At 29.1% G+C, this 22,822-nt stretch overlaps 1 protein-coding gene across 1 annotated transcript in view; it reads right to left on the bottom strand.

Moving 5' to 3' along the window:
* Positions 1–1,846: 1,846 nt before the first annotated feature.
* LOC129958075 (ATP-dependent RNA helicase DDX3X-like) overlaps positions 1,847–22,822 on the bottom strand; it is a 32,398-nt gene continuing 11,422 nt past the window's right edge. Inside the window, exons 3-15 of the mRNA XM_056070245.1 lie at positions 22,415–22,591; positions 21,693–21,825; positions 19,885–20,082; positions 19,658–19,757; positions 17,788–17,923; positions 17,441–17,520; positions 14,064–14,323; positions 13,333–13,477; positions 12,669–12,834; positions 8,740–8,921; positions 7,976–8,093; positions 7,146–7,317; positions 1,847–6,686 (exon numbers count right to left, since the gene is read on the bottom strand). Of these exons, the coding sequence (XP_055926220.1) occupies positions 6,494–6,686; positions 7,146–7,317; positions 7,976–8,093; positions 8,740–8,921; positions 12,669–12,834; positions 13,333–13,477; positions 14,064–14,323; positions 17,441–17,520; positions 17,788–17,923; positions 19,658–19,757; positions 19,885–20,082; positions 21,693–21,825; positions 22,415–22,591 (2,060 nt within the window). The 3' untranslated portion in view covers positions 1,847–6,493. The remainder of the gene's footprint in view (positions 6,687–7,145; positions 7,318–7,975; positions 8,094–8,739; positions 8,922–12,668; positions 12,835–13,332; positions 13,478–14,063; positions 14,324–17,440; positions 17,521–17,787; positions 17,924–19,657; positions 19,758–19,884; positions 20,083–21,692; positions 21,826–22,414; positions 22,592–22,822) is intronic.

Genomic DNA, 22,822 nt, shown 5'->3' with positions numbered 1-22,822 from the left:
AGAAAATTTAAACTGTACCCTTTTAATGATTTCTTATTTGTGATATATCTTCTATTATAAAAAAAAGGATATCATTATCAAAAAATTAAGTTACTTTTATAAGATTAACAAAGTACCAGTTAATTTAGACGGATGCATGATTTCTGAAAATACGGATACTAATGTAGAAGCATAGCAAGAAAAAAATATTTTGCACTTGACATTTATATATAAAGCGAAATAAGATGCGACAAGGTTGTGATGAGTAATTTTTTCTCCTGCGTTAACTCACCGTAATAAGTAATGCAGAAAATTTTATTTGGAACTTTAAAAAGCTAAGAGTTGATTTTATGAATGGCTAACATCATAAGATTTGGCAAAACTCCCACGCAACTGATGACAATAATGTTATGTTCCAATTGTTTTTTTATATAAAATATTTTGACAGAAAAGAATAGAACAGACGGAAAGAGACCCCCCCCCCTAAAGACATTAACAGTTGTAAAAATCACGATATTCAAGGTTTCGTTGAAACACATAATGTTTTGAACTTCATTGCAATAAAAATCATTGTTACAAATTGCGTCCAGAACTTTTTTTTTTAAAATTATTTAAACCAAAGAAAAAAGAAACACATTTATTTACATCCTTATTTATTAATCAAATTGACAAATTTGAAAGCTTTTTGACGTATGACGGAAACACATTTATTTATTTTTACAGTTAAACTTTAAATGATGATCGAATAAAAAAAAAAAAAAATGTCATGCATGCTTTCGTGAGTATTTTCAGAGCAGTTTTGCCCATGGTCGACATAAGTATGTTTGGTGCACAAAATTCATCTTTGTTTTACTCTGGTTTCCCGTTGACTACACAAATTCGCGTTTTCTTTAACAACTAATAAAAGGTCAAACATACACTTACAAGATAAAACTAAAATTCGTAACCAACTAATTCTCTAAAAACAGAAGTTTGATTCGCAGCAAGTTTGACACTAAGTATTTCATCCTAGCCCTTCGGTATAACCGTTCCAGTATTTCAATAAAAGGCGAAATTCACTGTTGAAATAAGAGGAAAAGTTAAAAAGAGCGAGATCATAAAGTGTTAACACCCCGGGATTTACATTATATACTTTAATATCAGACACACAATAACATGAGAATTCTTAACGCATCAATCAGCACTCGTTATCAAGAGAAGCTTCGAAGAAAAATCGAAATTAATTCGATGCCACACACCCATTTAATTACTTTGTCTGAAAATAAAGCTACTAGCATCACATGGCCATTTTAAAGTCAATGCTGCATCCCAAACACATTTCCAATATTAAGCCATCATATGAGACTAATCTATGAGATCTAGTTTCAAACTTTGAAAAATACCTGAATGAACATTTTTCAAAGTCTGTGATAAATCCGAGCATTTTAAAAATTTTTAGTCGTTTTAGATTTTATTTAACAAATATTCAAGACTTCATTCTGATTACTAAAGATTGAAAATTACATTCACAAACAACAAGTCCCCCCCCCGACCGTTTAATACACTAAATCCCAAAAAAGACTAGGCAAAAACAGGATTATTATTTTAAAGAAAGCAAAATTTTCATATGCATGAATGTTAAGAATGTGAACTATTTCAAAATTTCACTCTACCTTCTTATTACAATCGAAGCTTTACTGGTTATTCTAGAATTAGAAATCAACACTCATATAAAAGGGGGGGGGGAAGGCGAAACACGAGATTTTTAGTTTTTGACACTCCCATAAATATCACAATTCAAGGTCGTACACAAAAAAGTTATTAAATGCAAAAATCGGAATTGTTGAGACCATACATACGCATTCAAAACAAATAATACAAACACAAGTTATAGCAAATATCTCTTTATTTATACTTAATAGATTATTGGCAGAATAAAGAAACTTTTAAATTTGCAATGTTCAAAAAGGAAACCCATTCCAAAACTAAAGAAAGTGCTCTAAAATATAAGTTGGCAACAAACTAAATATATTAACTGATTCTCAGAGAAACAATCATTGCTTAATTTTTTTAAAATAAAGTAATAGGCATCTGTTAATAGCATATTTATGCGCTCTATAAATAATCCACTATATGTATGCTTATATAATAATGCAAATAAAACATCTGTAAACTTTATATATGCATAATATGTCACATAGCTAAAATTGTAATAAATTAATTTCATAAGATTTAACCAAAGTTTATATAGCAAAATATCACCATATTTCACTTTTTTTTTTCTGACATTTGCATAGAGATTTGAGGAATTATTCCTCCATTAAGAATCACAAGTTCTGGTTACATAATGGACAGTTTCTTAACTGGCTGAAAACAAGGCATTTTAGAGCCCATATTTGTAAAACAGCGTTTTCTCTCTCAGATGCCAATAAATAACAAGGAAGTCAGCGATTTCAAAGCTAAAAACGTTTTAAAAAACTATTACAATTCATTTCTCCAGCAAAAAATAATAACTAAATATAGAGGATATGAAATATATTAAATAACAAAGGAAATTTACAGACAACACAACTGAACAGGTAACAAATTATTAGAAACAATCAATATTTTACAGAGTTCATTAACTGACCAAAATTTATCACCTAAGTTGTATAAAAATATCCCTTTCAGGTAGTCATTTAACGAATCTTGCTCAAAAATAAAACTGGGGAAATGTATACATATACATTAACACAAATATGTATACATATACCAATAAATGAGCACATTAACAGAATTCTACAAAACAAGTTGGTTTTTATAGACAATAAGGGGGGGGGACATTTACATGACAAGACTAAGCAAACCATTTTGTGGATTTTCTAATGATTTAAAACTTTTATTTGCAAACAAATTTAAGAGATTAAACAAAAATAAAATTCAAAATGCAATCGCTTTAAAGCAATATGCTCGAAAATAATATTTAAGACTGATATTAAAAGAAATGCCTTGTCCACGAGATAAGCAGCACGAATCATTTTATGAGTAAAATCTTCACAGGGAGAGTGATAAAATACAATTTCCACTGGGAAGAGAGAGTAAAAGACCATCCTCTCATTTTTTAAAATGTCATAAATCTTCCAACATCAATTTATGAGAAAAAGATGCATCCCTGACATGTGTCGAATGGCGCACTTAGGAAACGGCACCGGTGTTATTAAAATCAGCAGAACAATGTTACACTTGTCAAAGATTATTGCACCTATAATTACTTTTGTGGGTTTTTTCCCCCCTCCATAGTAAAAATATTTTTTCAGTGACTGCCCAGCCCCCCTCAGAGAATACATTTAAAGCTTCTCATTTCAAGTACTGTAAAATGTTAATTCCATACGTTTATTATATAAGGTCACAAAAATATTTAAATTCCAACAAATAAAGCGACAAATGAAGTAAATTCATTTAAATTATTCAAAAATATAACAAACAACAGCATTCATAATCAACAAAATGTTAAATTAAGAATCGGATATTTATATTATTGCATCTTTCTCAATGACGATTTAAGTCAACAGCATTACACGAAGAAGCTAAATTAAGTAGATTAACCAGAAAAAGTTCACCACAATGTTAAAGACCACAAGAAAACTTGAAATGAGTATTTATATACCTTTCTTTCTATCTTTAAATTAGATTTCACTCAGAATGATTCAAACAATTAAAATAAAGCTGCTTATCTCCGGTTTATGAAGAAACGAAAGAAAAAGATATTTCAAAACGGATGGAAAATCACAATTTTGACACAAGTTATCACAGAAAATAAATGGTGGTTGCACATCATTTTGAATCTCACTGCACATTTTTGAGCATTGATATAAATCACGAACGGGATATTCTAGTCAATATAAAATATATTTTAAAATCTTATCAGCACAATCTCGCTGAATTGCTGATAATCCAGCTGCAATAACAAAATATTTTAATAGGTGATAAGTATACTCCCATCCTATTGATATAAAACATGCACACATATGATTGATTAATGCAACACATTGCATATCTCGGTCAATTAAAAAAGAACTCACGCCAATAAATACACTTAAGACAATGTACTAAGTATTCATGTAAACATAATAAAATAAAGACAATGAATAGATAATTAATAACAAGAAATATGCTTGTATACAACGGTCATAAAAAAGCATTAGTAAATAAAAGGTAAGCTATAACTCAAGTCATGACTTTTAAAGCTTACATTTTTTGAGATAACACAACATTCGCACATAAATCTTCACACAGAATTCCCTTACGTTCTCAAATAATTTTTAACATTGCTCAGATGTAAACAAATCTTTCCAACAATTAAAACAGAATATAGATTATTGCTACTAAATTATTCAGCCCATCATATTTACGATTTAAAAAACTTTTGGTGGGGTTTCAAGGTGTATCAGCCAGAGATGACAATGTCACACCAAACATAAAATGATATGTCAAATAAACGCTGATGTTTGCTCATTATTATGTAGGAACTCTTCATAATTCCAAGAAGATGGATTCTAATTTTATAGTGACCTACTGATGATGCAAAATCCTCATGACAGCTGCTTCGTATTCCACAAAGGAACCACTGACCTAATGACAATTTTTTTAATATTTATATATCTGCCTATGCTATTTTACTGAAAAGGAAAAATTATAATGAGTATTTATTAAAAAGAAATGTTATTATACGAATGAGTATTTATCCAAAAGAAATCTTATTATATCAATGAGTATTTATTAAAAAGAAATCTTAAAGCAGCCACTCCAACTCCTTGTCATATAAACAAAGGAGAAAACCTGCTCCAGCAATACTTGATAGTTCTGAGCAATGCATTATTTTCAAAGAAATAATAGTAATAGTAATTCCAAGAGTTTCAGAGAGGGAAATGATATAATTAAATAAAGCTTGTTACATCTTACGAGTAAAATTTCAATTACTTTTCTTTTCACAGAATAAAACCTAAAAATTAAACATGCTCAAATGCCAGTTGTAATATATAATAAAAGAAAGCAAAATATTCAGCAAGACATTCTTAAGATAAAAAGTTATGACTAATATGCTAAGAAATAATGACCAGCAGAATACACGTTGTGATATCAAAGTAAAAAAATACAATATCACACAAAATAATATGTCAATGCAATACATAAAACGACTAAAGATGTTCTTTACTTGATTTATACATGCTCAATGAACTGTGCTATTAATAAATTCAAAATCTAGCTTGTCAATAATCTCTATCGATTATTAAGAGACCATAAATACAGCCAGCCTAAAGGGGAAATACAAAATACAAGTATACATATTGCTTTTAATTTTTAGCAGTAAAAACAAACTCATTTTTAAACCTAATTTCATCCCTTTAACTGATTCACATTATGAACCCATTGATTAATCATGAAAATGACTTAACTATAAATATAAGAATGAAATGACACAAAACCAGACCTTATCACAGGAAAATCAAGTTAATTACAACAGAGCTAAAGTAAGTCCTTTCGGCATTACCATTTTGTACAGAACTGTCAAACACAAAAAGAAAATGAGATTAACTATATAAAAACATAAGAATATGATTACATTGAATGAAGAACACACTAAGAACAGGCATGAGGTATAGAATTTCATTATTTAGTAGCAAAAATAATATAATAAAGTTTTGCATTGAAAGGTTTGATTATAAAATAATCTGAGCATTATATAATGAATTTAATAGAAAAACTAAGCGTCTCCAACAGCTTATTAAATACGAAATAATTATAGAATTGGAAACTACAATAAATACTTCGTTTAAATCTTCACACATTAAAACCAATAATTCAAAATGTTTTAACATAGTACTCAAAAATGTAACTTATGAAGCATTGAACGTATTAAGGAAGGAAATAACAATCAAGATTTATTGCCATAGAATGGTATTACTCTCCATGCAATACAATTTTAAATGAGAACCGACGACACCATCACCAGCTATTATAAATTAATACACTTAAAAGTATGACCTTGCATAATATTAATGATCAGACAAAACACATGCTTAATATTTATGTTCTCCCATCCATATTAATATGATTTATAGATAAAGCTATCTACCAAATCAAATTTAATATTACATCTCTTTTCTTTGGCATTTCCTCATATTAAATCCTAACTTCCGACAATAACATTTCATTCACGATTCACAAATGAATGAAGCAGACAGCTCTGCACTAATAAATCATTGTAATAAAAAGAGACACTATGAAGGCTACATACATATTTTAAAAGAAATTAACACTTAACATTTTTTTTACTAGGCATAAAGAAAAACAAAATATTAAAGCAAGAAAAACGCCAATTATCTGCAAATGAAAATAAACTGATACGCTTAAACAAATTCTAGATATATGTATGACATGCAAATACAAAAAGAGACGTTTGATGTTTCTCTGCAAATGTTTATCTTTAGTTGGGTAAATAACCATGTTATGATGCAAATTCAACTAAAACTTTGAAGATTATATTTGGGAACAGTTAACTACCCCACCAATCATTAGATGAAGCACCACCATAGTTATTTCTAAATTGATTGGGGTACTGATTTCCACCATATCCAAAGTTCGGGGAGGTGTAATTGTTTGCACTAGTATTTCTTGGTCCATTGGTTCTTTCACGAGAGCCACCAAACTGACGATAATCTCTAGAACCAAAACCTCCAGAACCATATCTAGGAAGGGAAAAAAAATCAGTAAGCACAATAATAATAATAATCTCAAAACAAACTCTCCTCTTCAATATGTAAGGGAAAGTAATTCACAAACTTCAGGCAATAGAAAGTTACCAAGCAGCCCAAAATTTATTAAAAAACAGATTCCAAGTGTAGTTTCCGAATTTAGTAATAATAATAATAATAAAATTAGAGAGTTTTATTTATTAAGATAGGAATAGTGGTAACTACCACTAAACATTAAAATACACCCTCCTTATGAAAAGTAAACATTAATTTTTTATATATTACAAAATAAAGATGTTGCAATTCACATATAGAATTTTGCATCAACAGTCAATTTCCTCAAATGCTCAACTAATGCAGCACTTCCTTAATAAATTTGCATTGCAATTGTATTTCAAAAATTAATGTTACACTAAAAAAAAATAAAAAAAAATAATGAACATATAAACTTACTTTTTCCCACTTGAATATTTTCTTGAGCCTGCATTACATCGTTGCTCCATTTGAACTTCTTTAGCTAAGATTGAAAGCCACTCAGGCAATTCTTGCTTAGTTTCAGTAATCAATTCAACAAGATCAAGTGCCATATTTCTGTTTCTTTCATTAAAAAAAGATGTTGCCAAACCTGAAAAAATTAATGTTATGAAATGAAACAAAAAATATCCTTGCACTTTGCTTTTATTCTGTATCCTGCATCAGCTAATACTTAAATGCATGCATTATTTAATAATTTAGAGCTCCATATTAAACTTAACACCAACTTTAAAACCATAGGAACTGTTTTCATGGCAATTCAAGCCTTACGTTCTTACCCTCTCTTTTTTTGGGAAGAGAAACTAAATGTAAGCCCTGACAGTAGCCATTACAAATATGCTAAGAATTTGACAATTTCCTTCCACATTTTATGTAGAAACCTCTATAATTACATCAAAATAAACACATTATAATGTTCCTCAATCCACCAGGAAAAACCAAAACAATAACAAACGAGAAGACCATTTATCTAAGACCAGTGTGTGTGTGTGGGGGGGGGGGGGATGAGAACTAAGATTACAGTGGACATCTGTTTATAAATACAGAAAATTCCAGGCATAGTTGGAAAATCTTAATCCTCGTTTTAAGCCCTTAACACTGAATTCTCACAGTACATTCCCTGTCTCAACTACATTCAAAATTAGTAAAAGCAAAAATATTTTTACATCAAAATTTCAAAACAAACTATTTGATTAATTAAAATTTAGTAAATATTTAAGTGTCTGCTATAAATTAACTGAATAACTTACCAACAGTTCCAACACGGCCTGTACGTCCAATCCTATGAACATACTCTTCTACATCACTAGGTAAGTCAAAATTAATTACATGCTTCACATTGGGTATATCCAATCCACGAGCAGCAACCTGAAATTTAAGACATGAGAGCATGAAAAGGAAAACAAATTGGATACTACTCAAACTTAAATGTTCAAAGATATGCATTACTGGATTGAGGAAAATTTAAAAGGAAATTAGGAAAAAGGGGGAAAAAATGCAATATTAATCACAAATTATAACCACAGGATTCAACATAATGGTTCAGAATAGAAGCAGCTTGAATGGAAGGTGAAATTTCATGGCAAACTGTTACATCTACTACATTTCAAATATCATTAACCATGCAAATAAGTGATGATTGAAAAAAAAGTTTTGACAATAAAAGCATACAATAGTTCTTCATCCCTCTTCCCTTACTTTGTTTGAAACAAAAATAATATTCTGACACCTAGTCCTTATAATATATATGCATCTACAGATAGACTGCGATATTCATCAGTACGACTACTCTGTTTCTAAAATGCAATATACCAGAAAGGTTTTTTCTTTGTTTTCCTCTCTAGAGTTAATGATAATGCTATTTATCATTTAGCTTAAGTTTTTTTTGGACAAATTTAGACAGCAAGAAAACAAAATTAATTTGAAAGTAGGAGTTCATAAAGCAATTTTATTACACATAACTGAAGAGAAATGAAATCCATATACCTATCATAAATCATTTTTGGTAACTTACCGCTGTAGCAACTAATACAGAAGTGTGCCCTGTTCTGAAATTCCATAATGCTTCTTCTCTTTCCCTTTGAGTACGATCTCCATGGATGCTTGTAACGGGATAACCTTCACCCAATAAGAAGTGCTCAAGAGCATCAGCTCCCTTCTTTGTTTCGACAAAAGTAAGAGTAAGAGAGTCCCGGGCTAAAAGACAAATATAAAATTCTATGATAAAATAACATACTTATAAACAGCACATTCTTCTTGAAAGAGAAGGCAAAAAGCATTACTAAATAACTTTATATATTTCTAATTAAAATATTTATGATGTAGCTTGATGAAAATTTTTAACATACATCACATTTTTGAAAATTCTGAAACGATGCATGCACATTCAACATTTCATTATATAATTAAGATTAATTTTTAATTCATTTTTTTCTTTGCTTTTCAACTTCTCTTTCATTTTGTCATAAAAAAAATAGAGAAAATAATCTTTATCCTCTTGCTTATATTAAATGTAAATTATAAAATACTCTATTCCTGAATAAGAATTCACTTTTGAATTTCTTTTTAAGAGGGAAGGGAAAAAGTAGCCACCCCAATTTATTTTGCAATCGGTCATCCTATGTAAAAACTAAAAGTATCATTTTAAAGGTAGTAATGAATACTAAAAGATGCTGTGCCTAAAATTTTTGCAAGGAGTTGTCAGCTTATTTAAAATTGCACAAACTTTGAAAATTCATAAGGTAACACAATCTCTCATGTCATTAATAAATTCCCAACGGGGGGGGGGGGGAAACCCTGAAGTACAACTTTTGGTTAATTCTGTTAAGCAGCTGTTTCCATACTTAAGATGTGTAAAATTGATATTTTTTTTTATGTCAGCAAAGCATTTTTAAAAAAAATATTTCTGTGCACTTTAAAAATATCTGCAAAGCTACAGTCAATTCATATTGATAGCACAATTAAAATCTATTACTATTTTATTTGTGACAAAATATCCATGGCAATTTTTGGAAGCATTGCGATTATTTTCAGCAAAAAAACATTGAAGAGCATTTAAAGTTTTGTTTAAATTGCATTCAAGCCTGATTTTCCATTAAGCTGAAAGGAAAACCTTTCCATTTTTCCATTAAACCAAAATGGAAAGATTTGCTGTATGTTCAAAATATCATAAAATTAAATATATTTTTATTATTTAAAAGAAATGTCAATTTTAATGTTAAAATAATTATTTAACCGATTCAGAGAGAAAAAATAACTGGTTTTTGTTCTTTTGCACCTTGTTCCTACATTTCTTCATGAGTGTATACTAATCATATTATCACTGCTTACTACTCAAATAAACGTGAAATGACACACTGCTTTATTTTACAAGCATACAAAAAATTAATGCTTTTCATTCCCTGATAAATGTTAATCAGTTTCCCTACATGCTTTAGAGGCCACTTAATGGTCCATGTAAATGGTATTTGTCAACCAAAGATTTCATTGTATGATATCATGTATACAGGATATTTGAATGTTACAGACATGAAAAGCAAACTGCAGAGCATTACTAATTCAACACATATCTTGCTGCTTCCTATACGAATAAAAATTTGAATGGGGACATAGTTTTAAGAAATCTAGTATTACTTGTTAATAATATTAAGTAATTATCTATTGGACTAAGATTAATTATCATACACAGATAATTATAAAATAGTTATTCCTTTGTATATCTTTGAAGAAGTAGCCAGCTTAATAATCGAAAATTTATATTAGAATCTGTTTAAACAAAAACTTAATAAAAATGGCATTGAATAATTTAGTATTCATCAATCAACTGCATTAAGTGGATTAATAAAATCAATACAAAGAATAACAAATAGTAATAAGTTTTTACAATTTTACATTATTGCAAAATAACATTAAATGCTTAAAGCATAATGTTTTGATGCCTGAATTTTTCTTCATTTGTGATTATATACAATAATCATAATTACAGCAGAATTATCTTATTAAATATGAGACTCGTAAAAGAAATATTGTGTGCATAAACATCAGCATATTTAAACATAAATAGCCCTTTCCTTGACAGAAAATATGGAATTCATTATTTATAAATAGAAATAATTCATCAGAATATTTGTGTAATTAAATAGTAAAATAATTACAAATTAAATTCCCATTTTTCCAGAATTTATTATAATCTGTAAGTGACATTATAACAAGTGTCCACTCTCCCCTAAATGCCTCATTTTAGGAGCAATACAGAAAGCAAGGTAACATGAAACTATTCGTAAGAATAAGCTGAAATTTTCCATGTCCCCATAAAATAGCCTTGTTCTTCGATTTATGACAAAATTTAAGTATGTTAATTTTGTAATTTTTCACATTAAAAAATTAATTAATTCATTATATATTTTTCCTGTTGAATATGGATGCCAAATTTGTAGAAATACCTCGTATTTTCATAACAAAAAGGGTTTAGATCAATAACCTAAGTTTTTAAGGTATAAATAAAAGTTAAAAATTTAATTTTAACATTAGAAGATCGAAATTTTGCTAGCTCATAAATATAAAATGAAAAGACCTAAACCAGTGAAATTTAGCATCCACAAATAACTTTCGATGTAGTTTTAAAATTTGGGAAGGGTGATGCAATTGGAAATTTTGAAGTTTGCTCTTATATCAATACATAGACGACTCCCGATGAAATTTATAGTTAAAAAAATCTTTTAATATCCCTTTCAAATGACGTTTATATGATGAACGATGCCAGAATAAAGTTGGGTTGCTCCCCCCCCCATTCAACTGTAGAACCGAAATCTCACCACAATTCATTAAAAATTGACCCAATATTCATTATTAGCTCACCAGCTATAAACGTAATACTAAATCAAACCCAGTACACACAATTAAAACAGTACATTCTTCTTTCAAGAAAACAGGATAATTAATTTTTAAATCTTAAATTATAACCAACAGATTTTAATAATACTTATCAATGATAATAGATCTCAAGGCTATTTGAGAGTAAAATAGCAAGGCTTATACAAAGAATGAATGCATTTCTTGTGAAATTAAAGAGTAAAACAAAAAATTTAATAAAATTCCATCTATGATATTCCTGCAAAAAAAAAAAAAAAGAGAGAGAGAGAGAGAGAAAATGGAGTATAAGGACTATCATTTTGAAATAAAATTTTAAAAACAACTTTAGTCAAAACAATGGATGATTATTAAGAAATTACAGAAGTAATAGTTTTTTCTTGTGATAAGATAATTTTCGTTTTAAGTAATAGTCTCTCACTTAATTTCATATAACTTAGTCAAATATCCCAAATAATTCTTTAAACTAATTCATGGTTCATAATAAAATTAAATTTACTAGTTCATTTTATTTGGGTAGTAAGAAAAACAACTGCTAACCTTGAATCTGTAAACTGATTGAGAAAAATTGGAAATAATTTTCATCAAAAATAAAAATGTATTGTATAGAACATACACAACAGAAAGTTGTGATGCAGTTTAAGATAGTAGAGATACCATAGACAATCATTAAACATATGTTATATATTTGAGAATAATGTTAGGAATTACAATAAATTTATTCTTTTAAACTGTGTGAAACGGCAGCAGCGAAGTATAAAATGAATTTCACAATAGCGTGATGCTTGTAAGATTTACTAAACATCATGTGTGTGAATTTTTCCCAAATTGATTTACTATAAAAATCAATGCAGGTCAAACATAGCAGCTAGTAGTGAGCCTACAAAATTTCAAATTGTGGACTTGCACTGAAAATCCCTAGTCTTGGGGAGGGAGAGAAACAAAATGGTCATTTAAAACTACATGTACTATGAAACTAATTCAGGCCAACTACTTTTTTGTACATATGATTCATGCCATCGTCACAGTAGATATAAAAACTAACAAAAGATTTTCAATGAATGTTCAACTTACATGCATTTCCATTGCGTAAACCTGCAGCATTTAAAAGATCAAGCAAAAAAGAACGCTTATCGTGCTCTTCAACCCAAACAACTTTTTGAGTAATGTTTTCAGATGTACTTCCAACTCGACCAACAGCCAAAAATATATAATTATCCAAAAATTTTCTTGCAAGTTCCTAAAAAAATAATTTCATGATTTTTAAAAAGAAAATAAACATGAAAAGCTAACATTAATCCATTATTCAATTTAAATGACTGAATCGGCATATGACCAAAGCAGATGTCTACTAAAATGAAACTCGGACTAATTACAAGAACAATTACTTAACAGTCTAATTTGAAAATATTTCATACTAGAATTTTAGCATCCAGCCTTTTTAAATTTCTGATACACACGTTTGCATTTCACTGATTACAAATTTTAAGAGATGCAAAACTACTCATCAAAGATTTATTATATTACATTGTTATTTATCAGGAAGAAAACATGCAATTAAAACTCAAACTATAACACTTAGATTAAATTTAAGTAGGGTCAAATTTTTCCAGAAAGTTTTGTGACTTTTAACCTTAACATTAAGAATTAACATCTAATAAATTAAGAATTAACATTTTATAAAATATTAAATTTATATTATTCCTCAGGAACAATATTTACTTTAATATATATTTACCTGAACTTTCTTAGGAAATGTTGCAGAAAACATAAGTGTTTGTCTTTCTCCTATTCCAGGCATCCTATCTTCAAGAACAATACGACGTATTTGAGGTTCAAAACCCATATCCAGCATTCTATCAGCCTCATCTAGAACCAAATACCTAAAAAGAAAGTTCGTTCAATCAGTTGAATATATTAAAGACTAAAAGACATGCCACGAATCGCAAGAAATACTACATTTCATAATAGTCTGCAAATAATTTTGAAAACTATGCTGCCCTCCACACAATTTTATCATTAGCATACATTTCAAATGCTTTAAAATTAACACAACAATGAACAAAATTACTTCTGACTAAACAAGTCATTGAATCGTGCATTAGTATTTAGCACAAACCAGTCCACTTATATTTTGCCAATTTTAATGGAAATAACATTTTAATATTGATTTAGGAAAGTTTTAAAAGCTTTTGCAAACTGATTAAATTATCATTAATAATTCATCCAGTTATTCAATAAATATTTCATCACATACATCAACTCTTAAATATATTATAAAAACTAAGGAGCAAATAAAACTTTACTGAGAATACCTAATCCTGAATCAGTACAATATTTCATCATTATAAGCTCATACTTCATAATTATATTGAAATCTATAAAATTAGTAAGGTTATAAAAATTTTAAGTAGATATTACTTTAAACTCATTCCGTAATTAATATGTTTTGTACAAAAACGCACTTACCTCACCATTTCTAAACTGATTTTGCCTCTTTCCATCATATCTACTAATCTACCAGGTGTAGCCACTAGCAAATGACAACCACGATCTAAATCTTTCATTTGCTGAGCTGGATCGGCACCCCCATATACAACACAAGGACGAACTCTTGAGCGATAAGCAAACTTGCAAGCTTCTTCATAGATTTGACAAGCCAGTTCTCGAGTAGGCGAGAGCACGAGCGAAAGGGGATACTGCTTCACTCTAGATGAATGACGTGGAGGCTACAATTAAAAAATATATGTAAATAAAAAAGTAAATATTTGTTCACTTAAAATCTTAAGACTCTGAAAGATCTTCACCAATTGCTTTCAGATTTCAGCACAACGTTGCATTTGAACATGCGCATGTTTTGTAAACCTATCATATTGATGTTATATCTGTGGTAGGAAAAAACATGCTTAAAAAATAGCACCATCTGTTGGACGTAAAAGTAAATGCTACACTAAATAATTTAAGATTCCATTTCAATGTTTCCAATTTCATTGTTTAATTGAATTTTCATAAATTTCAAAAATTCAATTAAAGTTTAATTTAACTAAAACGAAAATATTTTCATTTTAAATATTTTATTCGACAGTGCATTGAAATTGAGCAGTTGTTTACCACTGCATTCATTTCATGAGTACAGTTTATTATTTTCATTTTTTAGAGCAATTGGTGGCGAAATCGACCTTTTTGGAGTGGATTGAAATATTTAGCTTCTCAGTGAATTGAAACTAAGCTGTGTCGATTAAACTGTGCATGAATTACTTAAATAAGTTTATTTAAAAGTAGTAATAATTATAAAACAACAAAATCTATACACATATAAATGTTTGTCATGATTTAAGTCGAATCAAAGCTTTGCTGTATTCAGATGTGCCTATGAATTATACAAGACATGTGAATCATTTGAACTATGCAAACAGGGAGAGCAAGTCGACGGACAACCTGTCATGTTAAAAATTAAAATGAGTTCAATGTACATCATGCACCCCAATCAAGATGAATGCTTCCTTCTTCGCATGCTGTCGGTAAATATGCCAAACATCTTTTCATAAATTGAGAATTGTGAATAGCATTATATGTGCCACTTTACCCAATACATGTCAAAATCTGAATTTATTGTCAAATGACTGATATTGGGATGTATGCATTCATGTCGCCTGTGACACGTCACATCCAAATCAAATTTGAGCACTGTTTGCAATTATACTGACCACCTGCTGACACCAAATAGCATATAACTGAAGATATTTTCACATCGAATATGAAAGGAAGATTCAAATATGAATATGGAATTCACAGTAGAAATATGCAACGAAGCATTAATGACTGAAAGCTTACGTTTATAAATCACGAACAAGAATCGCGAATCAAGTTTTCAATCAATTGGGAATGCCATCACTAAATAGATCCGTTGCTATTTCACTCCATATAGAATCGAGCCACGAACAAAATTACAACACTTGAGCTTTAAAAAACCCCGCAGCTTTCAAGAGCGAGACTGGTGAAATCTTAGATGCACCAGGGAAAACTGGTAAGACGTTTCAAATTAGATTGATACCGACAGTAATTTGACTCCAATATAACAAAGCCTTAATTTTTGCCCTGTCTGTAGTGTCGCTGCCAGATAGGAGAATTACTCATTCCTCTTTGAAATTACCACCTACATTTAATTCATTGAAATTCCCATGTGTAGCATTTAAAAAGCACCCAGCAAGAGAAAAGTATCATAGAAACACATATTTGTTATCTAAGATGAAACCACAATGACACACAAAAAATTATTCAGGGTTCTTGATTCATCATTTCAAGATTTGTGTGGAAACACATCACCTGGGAATGCATTGCTATTGCTCGCAGATTTTGCAAGTAAACTAAAAACCATCGTGCTGCTTCCACAGATTGAACGTTACTATTCCTGTCAGAGAAATGTATTCGATTCTCTCGTGCAGTTATAGAAGTTTCGTGTATGCTCATTAGCTGCAATTCGGGAATTTCAAGGAAAGTTAACTCTTGCAAATCTATCTATTAAGGAAAAAAAAAAGGGGGGGGGGATTAAAAAAAAGATAGAGTTCCCACATTAGACAATCGCGAAAGATATTGTAATGAGAAATACAAATTCAACCTTTATGCCTAATGAGAAAGAGGATAGATTATCTAGGAGGAATGTACATTTATAAAAACAAGCCAACATCTACTAAGGACAGATATTAATATTTCATATTTAAATTCAATTATTTTAACTAGGGGAAATTGAACTAATTTTCTTCCTTTGATAGGAAGAGCTATCCATCATTCCTAAGATACGCATCATAAATATCAAACTTTTTGTGGATACAATAAGAAAATCCATGTCAATTAAGATGGAAACCTCTATATACTTCTAGATACCGTAATCAATTCAAAATATAATTTACTACATACTTCGCTTTATAAAAATCTAAAAATACTTTTTTTTTAGAAAAATCGCATGTTACACCAAAAAAGAAATGAATAGTTATGTCAATTTTTGCCACAAAAATAAAAATCTTACAAATGGTATAAAAAGAAATTGCATATAGAGGATAAAATATTATAGAAAAAAAGAAAGTAATGGGACTAACGAAAGCAAAATGATTATATAAGAATACAACTCTATAATGAAATGAGTTCTCGCAACAATAAGTATAAACTACCAATACTTAAAAAAAAAAAAAAAAAAAAAAATATTACCTTACAGTACTTAAATTGTAACAACTTCAAAATTACGAACTGCGCACCTTTTTGTAACCTAAATCAAACAAATTTACTATTCATCCAAACAGTAGTGCATTCTATTAGGATGAACAGAATTTTTAATTACTAAAAAAATAAGTGCAGTCTCTCTTTATATATATTGCTAAATTTTCTCAGGCCTTAATCTTCTAAATGCCCAATTATTTAAATCTAACAGCTTTAAGGTTTGAAAAATTAGGTTTAGAAATAGACTAACAACAATTTTATATTTAGTGAAATCTATAAAATTCAATATTTTACTTCTGTAGTTTTTAAGAAAATATACAAACACAAGAAATCTGTTTTTGCATTCATCATGAATGTAACAGAAAAACACATTAGCGCACTCAGGTCGTTTAGAAAAATTTCAAGTTATGTAACACAAAGCTTATTTCAATTTTACAGATGCACTATATAAAATAAGAGTGCTTCAGAAATGCTAAAATCTAGACAGAGTATATAAGGGCAAAACATGAGTGTTCAAGTCATTAGAATAATTAATGTATGCATTTAGTGAAAAAGGCCCAGCAGGCACAACTTTGAACATAAAATCTTACAAATATACTATAGTGTTCTTTGAAAGAAAATTAAAAATTTACCACAGGAATATTCTTTGGAGGACCATTCTCAAATATCTGATTCAATATAGGTATGAGAAAAGCAGCAGTTTTGCCAGATCCTAAAAACAAATCAAAACATTGTAAGATGATGCTTAATTCAACATTTTTCATGGATGGGGGGGGGGATTTAACAGAAAGTAATAGGCAATTAACATAAACAGCACGTTATTTTCATTAAAATGCAGCAATAATGCAGAAAATATTAAATACTTAAACACTATATTATTAGGAAATATTGATAGTAAAAACTAAAAAATTGACAACAATGTTATTTAATAAAAAGTTCTCATTTTTTAAAAAATCAACCACGGTTCTGAAAATATTACCTGTTTGGGCACATGCCATAAGATCTCTCTTGTGAAGAATAATGGGCATTGCATATTTTTGCACAGGTGTAGGTGATGTATACCTTGTTAACTCTATATTCATGCGAATTATCTCTGTCAATGGCAATTCTGAAAACTAAAAATCCACTTTATTTTAGATAGCATACAACCAAAGAAAAAACTTTTTAATTCAAAGATATTCCAACACCTTCACAGTTACAACTAAAAAATCTACAAATAAAAGTGAATGTTTTAATTATATGAAATATTTCAGCAAAGTTACAATACATTAGTCTTTTTTTTTCCCTTGTGGCCGTGCTGTATCTGTCAGATTATCTTTTAACTGTATCTTTTAACATTAATAAATAAGAAACAATTTAAATTATACACATGCAAAATCACAAATTTTTCTCAAAAAAAAAAAAAAAATCTTTCAGACACTGCATCATCTAATTATTGAGGAAAAAAAAAGTAATTATGTATCTGTCATATAAGGCGCAACTAATGGAATATTAAAAAAAGAAAGCACTATTGTCAGACCAACAGGAACTAAAATTTAGTATTGATTTTCCGGAAGATAAAAGCAATTTGAGATAGATTTTCAAAATTTCAATTAGTACTTAATCTCTAAAGCTATTTCTTGAAAGAATGCAGATCAAGCAACACAAATAGTGAGAATTTATGTAAGTGAAGATACAGAACTTTTATTTTAAGTCCCTGTGAATTGTATCAGCTTTACAACAAAAATAATTTTACTACATAGTTATGAAGGACTATAAGGTCATTAAATTGAAATTTGATATAATTAACCTAAATGCAGTTAATATTCCAGCAATGAGTAAGCTTCATTATACATATTTCCAAAAAAGAAAAAAAAAATGTCAAGTAATCACACTATCTACAAAAAGATTAAATTTGTTATCAAAGGCATTTCACTCAAAATTTCAAAGTTTTATTTAAACTTCTAAACTATCCAGAATATTTAAGAAATTCTGAAAAAGGAAGGAGGGAGAGGGAGTAAACAACAAAATGTTAATAACTTCTATTCAACATGCTCTTTTCCATTAACTAATTTCAGCAAAGGAATTATTCTGGCAAACAGAAGGTATATAAATATTCAAGCTGCTTATTTTCGTAATGCAACTAATATAATAGCCAATTCTGGCCCTTTTACATAAATGATTTTAGACATTTGACAGAAATCATATGTAAAACACTTAACTATCAAACCCTAAATAAATAAAAAACAATCGGGCTTTGTGCAGTTACTGGGAGAATACGCAATTCCTTTCGAAAAATGACACATGCTTCAGACTGTTACAAAAAGGACTTGTTATCAGTAAATTTAATTGATATAGATGACAAAGAAAATATTTCCTTCCTCCGAATTACCACACCACACCAAGTGAAGGAAGTCTGATCCACACAAAGTTTACATGAATTAGACCCACATACACAACGAATCTTAAATGTTGTCAGGTACTGAATCTAGAAAACAAAAAGATCCAAAAGACGAGATCTTACCACTAGGCAATCATGGTCCTACATAGAATCTCTAAATAGGTACATGTAGCCTGCAGGTTGTAGTTTACTCATCGTCTTTTACAGTATAAAAAATATTTCAATAATTATCATTTTAAAATTGTTTTTGATTTTACCTGGTAACTTAGAAGTCAGGAGAGTAGTATGCCTAATGATTTTTTATTTGGCATTTTAATACAAGTTAGTATCTAATTTATTCAATGAAATTACTTTAAAAAAATATATAGTCAATATAAAATAGAAAGAAAATAACTGGTCATGCATTCTAATGAAAATATAGAAACCTCCATTTCCTAATGCTATATTTATGAATAGAAAAGATACATACTGAATTGATGTGAGGAGGACAGTCCTCACCACTTGCTTCAACAGGAATATCTTCATATTTTTCAAAATTGATTCCTGTATGGCCTTGTGAAAACAACTGCCTGCAAAATAAAATATTCCCAAATAATTTATAAGCAGCAAATATTTTTATTTTTCATGCAAACCATATTGCTTTAAAATGAAGAAGTTTCAAAATAATAAAGACATGCCAATAAATATAATATATACCTTTCTGTTCTCTCATCACGAGGAAGAGGTCGGCTCCAGTCTTCATCTTCCCTTTCATAGCGCCTGCTGTTATTACTCCTACGATCATAAGAATTATTACGAGCACCACTGCTTCCCCCTCCTCGAGGTTCATCTCTAGGTTTATCTTCCCAATTTTCCTTCACATATGTTGGATCTCTCCAATTTCCAACCCTCTCACTGCAATAAAAACACATACTATAAATAAGAGGGAATGAAAATCCTTTTATTAGATGAATTGTATTTTAATTTCCTTATATGGTTGGGTTGGCTGGCCAAAGCACATCACTGTAATATGCACCCAGATAAAGAAGGGAAGGATTAAAACATGCACTTATTTAAAAGATACTATTAATCTGAAAGTAGTTAAAATAAAAAATGTATAGGTAATAAAAAAACTCTAAAATGAATCACTAAATATTCAGCCAATTTAATTAGACCAGGAGAAAATTTTAAATATTTTGAAATATACACTTATTTTATTTGAACAAAATTGTAGAACAGTTTTAGAATGATTCTTTTGCTTTTTGCTTTTTTTTTTATTATTTTTTTTTATTCTGGCAATTCAGATTAAAAAGTACTTAGTCTTTTTTTTTTTTTAATTATTTCTTCTTGGAAAAAAAAATTTCAAAAATATAGCTGATATAAACTTGACTTTTCAGATATTCTCTCCTGAATAACAAACACATCCATCCATCCATGAAATTACAGCAATTTCTCTTATGTTTTTAAATTCATTTTTAAAAAATACTTTAACATTTATGTTTAAAATTTACATCTGATCTAATTAAGCTACTGTAATATTCAACAGCTAATTTTAACAAGCTTTTTAAATTCTATAACTTTCTATTTCAAATTTTCCCTTTACAATTAATAGCCTTTTATTGAAACATTATGCACCAATGTTTATCATGATATAATGATGATACAGCTTCGTTATATAGTGATATGTAATTAGGATGGCTTACTTAAATCAATAAAAAGGCTGTTATACATCCCGCCCTCCCCCCCCCACAAATTCTGATTATACTTTTCAAATGAAAATGTAGATCAAATACAAATTACATGGAATCGGGTGACATGAACTATTCAAATGCTAAATATTTGTATTTTTCAAAAACTTATAAAAAATTATTATTACAAAGAATGCAGAAATAGATGTAATTGCATAAATATTGCCAATAAAAATAAAAATTAAGGAATCTAGTTGTTACCATCTTATTAAATGCTGAAAATAAAGCCTTATTTGGCAGAAATTGAAAATTTTAATCTAGGCAAAATCGTGCAATTCATAATTCACCAATTTGTGGAAAAGAGTGGAAAAGGGAGTTGGAGGCATACTATATAATTTTTTTTCAAAAACGTTTTTCCCGATAATATAAGACTTTAGAAAAAACAAAAACCTATTGAAGGGGGGGGGGGGGGAACTTACAAGTTTAATTAAAAAAATCACAGAATATATATTTATTTTAACAAATATGAAAATGAACTTCTGATCTTGCAAAATTATTAAGATATAATTTTATACAAATACCAAGAAAAACATAAATACTACTAGAGATTCACTGTTTTCTTAACAGAAAATCAGTATCGCAAAGCAAACTTTAAAAACATTCAACCTAAAAAATGGAATTCTTCCAAACTGAATGATTCTTCCTTCAATCACTAAAAGTGCTTTAAACAACTTTAAAACATTTACATCCATTTCTCAGTTTATTTCATGTCCAAACGTTTTATTTGTTTTTTTATCAAAAAAAGTACAAAATTTTAAACATTGTATTTAAACTTACCAGTCAACTTTCCTCTGGAAAGAACCAGTGCTGCCGCTGCTGCTGCTGCCGCCGCCGCCACCACCACCACCACTTGAATAGTCATTTGACTTCCGCCCACGGTTACCGAAGTTTGAGAAATCTCCACGACCTCCTGAGAAATCAGTACCAAAATAAGATACACAGAGATCAACATTCATCAATTAGATGCTTGTGTGCATCAATAAACAAACTGCTTTGTTAGACTATTTTAAAAACTATTTTATCTGTTAAAAGAGGAAGGGCTTTCAACATACTACAAGAATTTTTTTTTTTTTAAGTTTGGGGTGTTATATTAAAAATAAACAAAAACTGCAATAGGGATATAGCCTCTGAAAAGGTGTTACTAGTTAATTTGACTAGAAAGTAAATAAGAAAATGTTGTCATTACTGTTGAAAAAATCGATTATTTTTCATAATTTTCTCAAATATACTAGACCATTTATATTACAATAATACTACATTTTAAACATTTTTTAGAGGATTAAAATCACTAAAGATTGCTGTGCATAAACATCAAATTTTGCTTTAAAAAAAAAAAACTTGTTTTATGGTTTTCATTTTCAATAAAAATGTTTGCTATATTAACATAAGGTTTTGAAATCTTTAATGTGGAAACGAAGAAGAATTTTCTCAATACTACTTTTGTAACTCTTAACGCTTAAATTAAATTTCAATCTATATAAAAACAGAAAATGCACTACCTTTGTAACTGTCTCTTTCAAAGTCTCGACTGCTTGTCTTGATATTTTCAGGCTCACGCCTATGTTCAAATTTGTCACACTCTGGCTGACTTGATCTATTCTGATTGTATTTTGAAGAATCGTCACTGTTCTGAAAATTATTCTGACGGTTGCGAAGATGAGGAGGTATGTATCTCTCTACAAGTAAACAATACCAAAAAGTGACTGAAGATATTTCTTTTAAAACATCCACAGGATAGCAAAAATTTGTTGATTTTACTTTGTAATTTATCCCTGGAATCTGCCTTTTACAGAGAAAATTTCTTGAACTAAGAACTCTATTGAAGAACTAATATTTATAAAAAATATATATGAAAAATTTTCCAAGTATAAACCATATAATAAACAATATCAAATTTTGTTTATTGA

The sequence above is a fragment of the Argiope bruennichi genome, chromosome X1, assembly GCF_947563725.1.
Source record: "Argiope bruennichi chromosome X1, qqArgBrue1.1, whole genome shotgun sequence".
Taxonomy (NCBI): Eukaryota; Metazoa; Arthropoda; class Arachnida; order Araneae; family Araneidae; genus Argiope; species Argiope bruennichi.
The sequence above is the reverse complement of the archived record's forward strand: the minus strand, read 5'-3'. Positions and strand labels throughout refer to the sequence as shown.